Raw genomic sequence first — 12487 nt, forward strand, 5'->3', positions numbered from 1 at the left:
CACTCAGCATCTAGTGAGAAAGAGGTAAATGGCAAGCAGCATGATGTGGGCAACACTAGGAGAGTTATGAGGTACCGTGGGAACACAGAGGCGGTGTATCTAACCCAGATTTGGGGTGTGGGTGGGGCCCGTGTGAGAGAGGACCTCCGGAGGATGAAACATCTAAGCCAGTGGTTCCCAAATTTATTTGGCCTACCGCCCCCTTTCCAGAAAAAATATTACTCAGCGCCCCCTGGAAATTAATTTTTTAAAAATTTTAATAGCAATTAAACAAAGATATATGTATTAATGTTTCTACCTTTTTCGTAAAATATAGTAAAGAAAGGTGTAAATTAGAAACATTGAAGTTTGAAATTATGAAACTGTTTATTGAACTCAGAATAGAAAGGTAATACAAAAAAAGTTAAAACAAATGCACCTGTGGCCATCACCGCCCCCCTGGATCGCTGCAGCGCCCACCAGGGGGCGGTAGCGCCCACTTTGGGAATCACTGATCTAAGCTGAGAGACGTACAGGAAGAGTAGGACTACTCAATGGGCGGATTCAGCTCCAGAGGAGGGAGAGATCCTTGCCTGGGCACTGGAATTCTCAAAGGAGAGGGCACTAGGAGCTGGACCTTTTACCATGGAAAGTGTTTAAAGGAGGAAAGAGCCCAAAGAAAACCCTGGAGGTAGGAAAGCCTAGGCCTATATTCAGGGGACAGTGAATAGATAATTTCTGATGGAATGGGGTTGAGAACAAGCAGTGTCCTCTATCTTGCCACTGACCACGTTCTCTGGTTAATTATTTACCTCTCTGTCTTACCACTAGAACTTTGAGCACCTTGAGTCAGGTATGTCTTTCATCTCTGTGTCTTTATTGTCCAGCATTAACCAGGCTGAGAATGATGCTTTGAACTTGGGGAAAGTTGAATGGTTTTACATAAAGCTGGAAAAAGCAGGTTGGAAAAACCAGATTGTGTAGGACCTGTGAACGTTAGCTGAGAAGTTTGTATTTTATTTCTTGGGAAGCAAGTGTTTATCAAAACTGTGAAGATTAGACTGACCTGGGCATGCTAAGGGCTTCAAGGGGAAAAGGTGGGGGCAGGGAGATTGTGTAGGAGGCTATCTTATGAGATCAAGATCTGAGCGATGATGGTGTTCATAGAAATGGAGAACATGGGGCCAAAGAGGTAACAGACTTAAGGGCTTAAGAAATGAATGGAGGAATGTGGGAAATCAGCCGGAGAGAAGTATATCTGTATAGAAATGGAGTTCAGGGATTGTGTGGAAGGAGAGCTGGCTGGAGAAAATAAAGAGCTCCATTTAAGATGGGCTGAATTGGAAGTGATGGTGAGTTGTCCATATAGAAGTAACAGTAGACAGGTGGGGAGTTACTTCTAAGAAGAAATGTGGGATTGAAATTCAGGAGAGAGGCCAGGCCTGAAGTCATCCCTCTCAAAGGGAAAGTTAAGGCCATGAGAGAGAAGCTAGAATCACAGATTCTCAGGCTCACTCCCACAGATGGGGCTCAATACCCTCCCTATCCCTGCCAAGTTAGCCCTGTCTTCATCTCCACAACAACTCACTACCTCCCAAGTCCTTTACTGGGGCCATGCCAAACAACTTGACAACAAATCTGCCTTTACAGTCAGCTCCTATCTGCTGTATCAAGCATTAACTGTGCCAGGTGCTATGCTCTGCTTCGCCCATGTAACTTTTCACTGAACATACAGGTCTGTATTCAAGAAGCCGAATGCATCATAAAACAGATTTATGTCTTCATTCACACTCTTTCTTGAAATATTTGGTTGCCCTTGGATTACTTCTAGTCACCAGGACAGACTCATTGCAATAGCCTAAATGTCTAGTTCACATTAATAGTGAAAATTCTGAATTTGATTCAAAATTAAAGCAACTCTCCTCTAGCTTTCGTTAGGCTTCTACCTTTCCAGAGGAGGGTGGTTGACGTCTGTATTTCTCCATCTTGCTCATCTCCCCTGTACCACCACACCATGCAGACTGAGGCTTCAGACCCATTAATATTGGTGGAGGGGGATGTAAGAGTAGAGATGGGGCAAGAAAGGTCTCTTTGTCATGTGGCATTAGTAGTCTGTGAGCTTGATGAGAGTTTACCTGATTCTTTCCTCCATGCAGTGCTTTTGTGGGTCTCTCTTAACTGCAATTTCCTTGACCTAGGGGTTACACTTGTCTTGCTGCTTTCAGTTGCTCCCTCAGCCCCTGGTTTCGGGAATCCTATGCAATTGGTCCCTTAGCCCTCCAGGTCACTCCTCCTAGGCAAAGTCCATTTAACATGGCTTCTAGTTGGCCCTCTCTCCTGCCTGGGACACATCTGGTCTATAGGGAACACTAATGCATCTTTTGCCTCAACAAATTATGAGGGTACAGACCCTTTCAATGCAGCTGCCTCAGACTTTTCCAGGTGAGGGCCTACCACCAGCTTCTGTGCCTGGATAAGCTTCAGAGGGCACAGTCCAAGCTATTCTAGTTTCATGAATTGTGTATGTTTGAAACTTGTGTTTCAATCTTGTGAGACATGGATTTTGAAAAAAGAAAGAAGGGTGCTAAAAGGAGGGGGCTAAGGGGAAATGAGGAGGGGGAAGGATTAGGTCAAAGGATGCTTATCTCTCTGGGAGAAAGCTGGAAGGGTAGTCAGGGGCAGTTGGGGGGGGGGGGGCGTGCTTTCATACCCAGTGTCTTTAAACTTTCCAGGTAGAACTAGAAAATTATAGAGAAGTTGCTCAATGAGGACTCAAGGAAGGTGAGGAGGTTTGTATAAGAGTTGTAGGCCTTGGGGAAATCCTGGACAAATGAGAAATGATGAAAAAAGGATTCACTGGTGGTTATGGGAGCCAAGCTGAAGTTCTATAGTGTGTACTTTCTGTGTGTCCAAGTCCTCATCGTTCCCTATGCCCAGATCCCACACGAAGATCATGGACATACAAGTTGGGCTGCAGATTCATATCCTTATACACACCTGTGTATTCACATCTTTTTTCTTTAAATCCTCACCTAAGGATATTTTTCCATTGATTTTTAGGGAGAATGAAAGAGAGAGGGAAAGACAGAGACAAACATTGATGTGAGAGAAATACATCAGTTGGTTGCCTTCTGCATGAATCCCAACCAGGGCCTGGGCCGGGGAGGAGCCTGCAATCAAGGTACATGCTCTTGACTGGAATTGAACCCGGGACCCTTTGGTCCACAGGCTGACGCTCTTTCCAGTGAGCTACACTGGCTAGGGCTGTATTCCCATCTTTGAACACATAAACACATATATCTACACGGGATTTATTTTTAGTTTTGATTGTCATATATGATACAGTATACCAATCTTAAGTGTTCAGTTGGTGGGTTTTGTCCATTTATACCCTTGTAACGTCCACCCCAAACATGTGACAGAATATTTTCATTCCAGAAAGTTTTCTCATGATTCTTCTCATCAGTTCCCCAAGACAGCTACTTCCTGTCACCATAGATTCATTTTGCATGTTCTTCATTGTATATTTTTATACACAATATACAAATACATTGATACCCACCTTGCCCTAATCCCACACGAAGACAAGCCACACATATCCACATATACTGACCATTTTGTACCTTAGGCTTAGACGTGTTTATGAGCTATCAGATGTTTGCTATTAGGTCACATACTGTATAATAACCTACTTTCTCTTCAAACCTAAAATCGTACCTCAAGTGAAATATTTTAAATCTTTCCTTTCAGAACCTTGGAGCTAAAACAAAGAGAGAGGAGGTAATCATTCCACCTTGCATGGTAGTTTTCTTTATTTTCCTCTAGGGTATTGGAAAATGGGGACACATATTTTAAAATAGCACCATATTTAGATAGATAGATTTAACTTTTAGTTGTGGCCCATTCCTGCTTAAAGTCAAAAGGATTTGACTCTCCAAGATACATTCCAGTAGAACAACTATAAGGTTATGGACTGGCAGAATAGAGGCAGCAGGAAGCTGCTAGCAAAGGGTTCCCAAGAGCTTAGAGTCACTGATGGTGATAGAGCTAAGTCAGAAACAAAACCTTCAGTCTTCCAGACCAGTCAGAGGTCAGGGAAGTGAGAGAAAAGCTGAGTCCAGAGCCTGGTCAGGGCCAAGAACCCATGTAAGGAGCAGAAGGTGAGGCCTAAGCCCATCAAAGAGCAGGCGAGTAACAAGTGCTTGGAGGCAGAGTTGGAGGAGGTGAGACCAGACATGGTGGCCACAGCTTTTGGGAGATGGTGTTGCAGTTCACCAACCCTTATCTCCGACAACTGATTTGCTGCATAGGTAGACCTGTCAACTTCACAAGACCACTAGGTATCTCTCGGAAGCAGTGAGCCTAGTTTTGGGGACATGGAAGTGAAGGTAAGATAGAAGGTAAGGGATAAGGATGTGAGCAGCTGGGTCTAGACTTCACGCCCATACCTGATACTTCTAAAATACAGAGATACTGGCAATCACTAATAGGACCTGTTGCCCTTCTGAAACAAGAGATTTCTGTACCACTTCTGTATCCTCTGAAGCTCTGGGATATTGTGGCCTGGGACTATGACCTCTAGCTTTCAAGGTTCAGGCACAGGAAGTGTTAGGCTGGGATCAAGGAAAGACTGTATCAGATCCTCGGGTAACACCCCTGGTCCCTATCCTATATAATAAAGGCCTAATATGCAAATCGACCAAACAGTGGAATGACCGGTGGAAGGACTGGTTGCTATGATGCTCACTGACCACCAGGGAGCAGACGTTCAATGCAGGAGCTGCCCCTAGTCCGCAGGCCCTAGGCCAGCCAAGGGATCCCCTGATCGCCCCGCCGGCCACCCCACAGATCAGCTCTGATCGCCAGCCAGGCCTAGGGACCCTACCCATGCACGAATTTTGTGCACCAAGCCTCTAGTCACTTTTAAGCTTGGCCCGATCCTGCTATGGTATTTGGCCTGAGATTCTTTGAAGGGTGCTTTCTGTCTGTTGGATTTGTAGCCATCACCGGCTCCTAGATGAAGTTGAAAAGAGAGAGAGGATAGAAGTAAAGGAACTTCTGTTTCCTAAGCTCCCACTCTATGCCAGGGTCAGTACTGGGCAGTTTATATCAGTTATCTCAATGTAACAATCCTGTAGCCTTTCTATTGTGTATTACTGCCTCAATTTGCAAGTGAGGGTATTGATATGTGCCACTGTATTTAAGCCTTGGTTACCCTGGCACAGCCTCAGTTTCCCACAGAGAACCAGGGGGTAACGGGGCTGGCTGTGGACCCTGACTCATATCTGTGCAGTTCTCTCTCTGGTCCCTGCTCAGTCTAAGTCAAGAGCCCAAAGTGAAGTTCATGGTCTCTCTGGCTTTTCCAGGGGCATTAAGTGATACTCCTTTTCCACCAGAAACCAATGCCCATGAATTGTGCCCACCCAAATTGAGTTGCGATGAGCATTAGTCTAAGCTCTCAGTGTCTGGGAACTCCTGTGAGAAGCCTGGGGTCAGGCCTAGCCTCTTACAGCTATGCAGTCAGTCAGAATGGAGGGGCCAGGCATTGAGAAAGGCTGGGTCCTCCAGTTTCCCCTTCAGTTTCAGGCTATGGCAACCCCTTCCAACTGACTGCTTTCCTCAAATATAGACGTGCTCTCAGTAGAGCTGAGCTCACCAGACCCACTGCAGGACTGCTCTGGCCTGACTGGGAGAGCCATACACAAGCCCCCTGGTTTAGAGTTAGGTCATCGCAGGGAGGGTGAAGAACCTTATTGGTGGGTGTCTAGTGTTTTCGGACAAGGCCTGTGCTGGCACACTGCTCTCCTGACAGAGTAGGTGGCTTTGCTTGCCACCCAGAAAGTTGTGTGGATTTCCCTAATGGGTCAATGAATAGAAGTTCAGTCTCTCATTCCATCAAACCAGATCTGCAGAAGGTGCTCCCTCAGACCTCCCTTCCCACCTGCATGCTTCATCAACCCAGCAAGAACTATCTCACTAAACTCCTTGAAAGTCTCTTAAGAAGAGCAATGCTGTGCTGAAAGAGTCCAAAGGGTAATGTCTTAATCTTGCCTTTTGACTCCACTGTTGAAAACGACTTGGTAGAAATAATTAGTACAAATGAAATTCACAGTGGCAGAAACTGTACTCAGTAAAATCTGATCGAAGAATCAAATCTTTAATGTAAAATTCACATGGAAAAAAAAGACTTGATTTTGGAAAAAATAATCTTGGCTAAACAAAATGGAAAGTGAAAAAAATGGGAATTAGTTAACTGAAATATATAAAATCAAGGAATAAATTAACTTAATGGAATCCATTAAGGAAAATACTTTTGGCAAAATCTCAAAAATAGTGTCATAGTTTTATGTAAAAGTGCAATATCAAAATATTCTTAGGGCTCAAACAGTGGAGCCAGAGCATCTTAAATCCTGTAGATTTCAGTGCAGCGTTCAAAGGGATGTTCGCTCTCAGCCCTCTACCCATCCGGGCTAGTGGTACCAGCTCATGGGGTTGTGTCATCTCTCAGAACCCTGTTGTGAGGTTCAGAAACTGCTCTCATCCCCCTGCACTTGACCAGCACATGAGGGGCAGTTCTTGCCTGACCAGGGAGAGTGCTCTCTGGGAAGGAGATAAGTCTGAAGAAGTTGATCCCTGTGGCTGAGTTTTTACCTGGATGCCAAGAGGCAATCCCTTGGGCTAGTGAATAAAGTGATGGAGGTTGTAATGGGGAACTATAGGTGGGAATTTAAGGATGGGGTGTGAGCGATAGGCCCGATAGGTGGCAGCCAGTTTTTAGGTTGGCTTAACGAAGTGGTTGGACCCAAAGCCTGTCCTCTCTCCCCTGTACTCACCACCTCTAGAATGGCCTGCAGACAGGGCTTTCAGAGGCTGAGGACCTGACCTGAGGTGGGGGTGGGGAGAGCCTTCAGAACCTTCATGTGGAATCCTACACGTGGAATCTATATGTATGACATCATGTCAAGAAGGCCCCATTGGTTACCATAGTAGTGAGCAAGAAGGACAAAGTCCCTGTCCTAACAAGCCATACATTCCAGTGGGAGGAGACTGTTGATAAAACCAACAAACAATGAGTGATAATGTCAGGTAATGACAAGTGGGGTGAAGACAAAGAAACTTATATTTTGAAACAATCACTCTGACTGCCATGTGAAGATTAGACTGTAGGGAGGAAGCAAGAAATCCAGTTGGCAAGTATTGCATCATCAGGAGAGAGATGATATCTTGGTCTATGTTAACCCCGGAGATGGAAAGAAGTAGATGGATTTAGAATATATTTAGGTGGTAGAGCTAATAGAGTAGATGTGAGGGGTGGAGGGAAACGGATTAGTGATGTGGACTTATGTAACTAGGTGGCTAATGGTGCTATTTATTGAGACTGAGAAGACTAAAAGATAAACATGCATTGGAGGTGTGGGCATGTGTGAATTAAAAGCCCAATATTGGTTATGTTATATTTGAGATGCTAATTAGGCATCCAAGTGAAGTCGAGCTCAGTGGAAAAGTCAAGCAGGGGTACAGTTTGGGACTCTGTTATACAGGAGTGAGATGGATCAGCTAGACTCTAGATTTTAGAGTGGTGGTTCTCAACTAGCATTTTTAAAATTAAGCAATAATTTTCAGTTTACTAAATGAAACAGACCTGCAACATAGTGTGCATGCATACAAAAGCCATCTATAGCAAGTGATAAGGAAACCGGGTAAAAGTGGGAAAAGCATTGGAAAAAAGATTCTCTTGAAATAAAAAAATCAAACCATTATTATAAAGGACGTTACCAAGAACTGTTATATTTTCCCCATCTCACTGATGGAAGTCAACAAGAGCATCTAGCACTTTGTTTTCATGTCAAATGTCAGATCAGAGCATTCTAACAAACAAAAAAGAAACCCTTAATCTCCCAAACCATATAACAGTATAACAATAACTAACTACAGAGTTCAAATTCAAAAGAGGAGAAAATGGCAATTGAAAAAGTTGATGTGGCAGTAATCCTATGAATGGTTTTTTGATATCTCTTCTTCCAGGGAACATTTGGCAACTTCTGGAAACTTTTTTGGTTGTTACAGCTGGATTGGGGGAGGTTTGCTACTGGCAACCACTGGGTGGAGGCCAGGGATGCTGCTAAACATCCTACGATGTACAGGTCAGCCCCCACAACAGAAGATTGGCCTCAAATATCAGTACTGCTGAGGTTGAGAAACTCTTTCCTAGAATGAAAATATAGCTAGAGAGGAAAGGTGACTATGACCAAGGGCATTCTTACGTAAAGATAGAGCCTCCCATAAAAGAAGACAGCAGGAGCAGTCCAAGAGGTAGGAGGGAAGCCTGGAGAGTACTAGTATGTGTGTGTGTGGACTTCGGGAAGTGGAGAGTACTGGGGAAGGAGGAATGCTGAACTGGGGTAAATGCAGCTAAGAAACTTCATCATTTGAGCACAGAGAGAAGTGACTAATGGATTAGGTGAGATGGACATTGTTGATGACCTTGATAAGAATAGTTTCTGTGGTTTGATAGGGTTAGAAGCTCCAGGGGAGAAACGTGCCAACAGCCAACACTTACTGAGCATTTATTTCCTCCCTGCTCAGAATACCTTATGTGTAATTTCATTAACCCACACACTACAAATAGGTACTATTATGCTCATTTTATAGAAGTGGCAAAGCTAATATTACCCCCACTTTACAGAGATGCAAACTGAGGCACACAGAGGCTAATTACTCACCATAAGGCAGCCCATAGTAAATGGCACAGCTATGATTAGGATGTACAGAGTTTGGAGCTGAGGAAGTGGAGACAGTGAGTCAACACCACTATTTTGAGAAGTATTGCTGTAAAGAGAACAAAGATGGGTACAGAGGATGTTTGTGTGCTAATATGAATGATCCATGTAGAGGTTGAAGTTGATGGAGGGGAGGCTGAGAACAGAAGTTCTTGAGGAAGTGTCAAGGGTTTGGGCTCTCCCTGAGCATCATACTGGTAACTGAAGTGGACCCTAACTGTTCTGATCAAGATTACCTACCTCTGGATTCAACTTTTCCAAGAGTTTCTACTGGTGCTGGGCCCTTGAAGCCTCAACCCCTTGCTAAAAGGAGGCTTCCCTGCAGGGAGCTGCTGCACAGGCCCAGCCCTTCCCCTTCAGTGTCCTTGGAGCACCAGTCATGCTCAGGAACCAGTATCTCATCCCTGCAGTCAGGAGCCAGGGCCCAAGCTGGCCAGGTGGTTTTGTCAGTACGCATCAGCAATTCTCCACCCAATATTGACCTTCATGATCCTTATCATAAGCCTCCTCAGGGTCTTCACTCATTACTCTCTCCTTGCTGTTGCCATACCAGTCTCCTTGAACTCTCTCAGGTACTGAATGTTCTTGCCTTCTTTTTCACCCTCTCTTCTTCTGGCTAAGTCTTGCCTAGCCTCCTGTCTCAGCTTAGCAGTCACATCTCAGACAGCCCTTCTCTGATTCCCACAACTAGGTTAGGTCCTCTCATTAGCTCCTCCTCCAACATGGGACACTGACTCTTTTAATAGTGCTTTTCTTACTTGTATTTTGTGTCCAGTGTCTGCATTCCATGATAGAATGTAACCTTCATGAAGGTAGGTCTAGTTTACCACAGTTATTTTCAGTGCCTGGCATGTAGTAGGTGCTCGGTGATTATATGCTAAAAAACAAATGAACTGTTGACTATTTTATAGCTTGGTTGTTATTTATATAGTTTATATATTATTATATAGTTCAATATTTTATTCTCTACACACATTTCACTACAAAATTTATTCTTATTTTTATCAATCCTTACCTGAGGATATTTTTTCATTGGTTTAAAGAGAGGGGAATGGAGAGAGAGAGAGAGGGAAAGGGGGAGGGAGGGAGAGAGAGAGAAAGAGAGAGAGAAGATGGGAGAGAGAGAGAGAGAGAGAGAGAGAAGATGGGAGAGAGAGAGAGAGAGAGAAACATTGATGTGAAAGAAAAACATTGATCAGCTGCCTCATGCATGAGCCCTGACTGGATCAAGCCCACAATGTTTCAGTGTAAGGGACCATGCTCGAAACCATGGAGCCACAGCAGCCAGGGCTCACTACAGAATTTTGAGGCTTTCCTGATTATGTTCATGATTACTTTAATCTTTTCCTGAAGATGCATTAAGAAAGAGTTTAATTCAGTATGTTAACTTTTTGAGCACTCATCCTATATAATAAAAGGGCAATATGCAAATTGACCCTAACAGCAGAACAACCAGGAATGACCAGTCACTATGATGCGCACTGACCACCAGGGGGCAGATGCTCAATGCAGGAGCTGCCCCCTGGTGGTCAGTGCACTTCCACAGGGGGCCCACAGCTCAGCCAGAAGCTGGCTCATGGCTGGCCAGCTCAGGGGTGGTGGCAGGAGAGGCAGTGCTATGGATGTCCAACTAACGGACATGGCAGTGCTATGGATGTCCGCCTAACGGCTTAGGCCCACTCCCCACAGGGTCCCACAGGGAGTGGACCTAAGCTGTTAGTCAGACATCCCCCAAGGGCTCCCAGGCTGCCAGAGGGATGACTGACTGCCAGCTTAGGCCCGTTCCCCCGGGGAGTGGGCCTAAACTGTCGGTTGGACATCCCCTGAGGGTTCCCAGACTGCGAGAGGGCGTAGGCCGGGCTGAAGGACCCCCCCCCTCCCCCGCAAGTGCACGAATTTTCGTGCACCAGGCCTCTAGTTTAAAATAGAAAGAGGTAATATGCTTTATGTGATTAATGTGATTGTGGAAGGATGATGTGAGTACTGTGTTTACACTACTGTCTTGACCAGAAGTCCTGGCTATGTATGCTTTATGTTTATTCTTCCCTATAGGATGGCTGATTTGGTTCTATGTGAACCAACAGAGCTTTACAACATCTTGAATCAGGTCACAAAGCTATCCAGATTGACTGAACCCAACTATCTCTGTTTATTGGGTAAGTACTTAAAAATATTTTGTAGATAGCACTCTTCAAGCATTATTTTTGATGAACCAAAAAACTTTTGGGAATAGAGGAAAAAATGACTAGAAATCAGACTTACTAGGCATAGTGTAAAATGCTGCTACTCATTCACATGACTTGGAAATCATTCCAGATTAATCTAGATGTTCCTGAGTCCTCTTGTTTTAGTGAAATATAGCAAACATCTAACAAATATATAGTAACACTAATAAACACCCATGTACTCAGATTTAACATTAATTAAATGTTACATACACAGATGTACTCCTCTTCTGTATCCCATCCTGAACCCACTTCTTTCCCTCCCCAAAGATAACTGCTTCTGTATTTTTACATTTTTACTGCATATGCAGGCATTCCCAAATAATGTGTTTAAATATTTGTACAAATAGTATCATAATGTACAGTCATTATGCAACTTGCTTTTTTTTGGCTTAAAATTATATTTTTAAAATTCCCCCCATGTCTAAATGTGAAGATCTAATTTATTTACTTTGACTGTTAGTTATGATATGGATCTATTCCTAATTGATTGCAATGTGTTTCTTGCATTGTGTGGCTCTAATGGATAGTGCTGCAATGAACAACTTTGTGCATCCCTCCTTATTCATGTGCAGCAGTTTACCTACCTATGGTACAGGCTTAAAGTAAGTCACTGAACAGGGAAACAAGTAACATAATATTCCTGGGTCCCCATGATCTCCATGTTTATAGGTAACTGTTATACCTGCTCAAGTATGGAACCATGATAAGAGGGGATACTCTCTCTTTATTCTCAATAAGTTGAAATTTGATTTTTAAAGCTACTTTCTTCCATAGAAAATATATTATTCTGAGACAGTCTAAGGCAGTATGCAAATAACATCTGTACCTGCCACAGATGTTTATTTTTTATTGTGATAATTTATACATATAAAATTTATCATTTCAAAGTGTACAGTTCAGTGACATTAAAGTACATTTACATTGTTGTGCAGCTGTTGCCACTGTCTGGCTCCAGAACTATTTTTTTATCCCAAATTGAAATTCTGTGTCCATTATTTCATTTTGAAACAAGAATGATTTTCATGGTTAAATTCATGGCTCCTACCCTCAGTATCTTCTCTTGCTTTCCTATCCAGCTAACATTAGTTTCACTTGTTTATATATATATATATATATGTGTGTATATATATATATATATATATATATATATATATATATATATATTGCTTCAAGTATTACAAAGGGTATTACATATGTCTCCTTTTCCCCCCCACCCTTGACAATCCCCTGGCCTCCCCTGCCCCCCAGTGTCTTATGTCCTTTGGTTATGCTTATATGCATGCATACAAGTCCTTTGGTTGATCTCTTACCCCCTGCTCCTGCCCCCCAACCCTCCCTGGCCTTCCCGCTGCAGTTTGACAGTCTGTTTGAGGCAGCTCTGCCTCTGTATCTATTTTTGTTCATAAGTTTATAATGGTCTTTATTATCCATGAGTGAGTGAGATTATGTGGTATTTTTCCTTCATTGACTGGCTTATTTCACTTAGCATAATGCTCTCCA

The 12487-nt window shown here is 43.5% G+C and overlaps 1 protein-coding gene across 3 annotated transcripts in view; it reads left to right on the plus strand.

Annotated features, from left to right (window-relative positions):
- The window catches only part of STYXL1 (serine/threonine/tyrosine interacting like 1), a 66003-nt gene that overhangs the window by 1094 nt on the left and 52422 nt on the right, over positions 1–12487 (plus strand). For all 3 annotated transcript variants that reach the window (XM_070411537.1, XM_070411540.1, XM_070411538.1), the window contains exon 2: positions 10812–10915. In XM_070411537.1, the coding sequence (XP_070267638.1) occupies positions 10813–10915 (103 nt within the window). In that variant the 5' untranslated portion in view covers position 10812. The remainder of the gene's footprint in view (positions 1–10811; positions 10916–12487) is intronic.

This window comes from Myotis yumanensis, unplaced genomic scaffold (genome assembly GCF_028538775.1).
Source record: "Myotis yumanensis isolate MYYU_CA2020_CCGP unplaced genomic scaffold, mMyoYum1.0.hap1 SCAF_4, whole genome shotgun sequence".
NCBI classification, from domain to species: Eukaryota; Metazoa; Chordata; class Mammalia; order Chiroptera; family Vespertilionidae; genus Myotis; species Myotis yumanensis.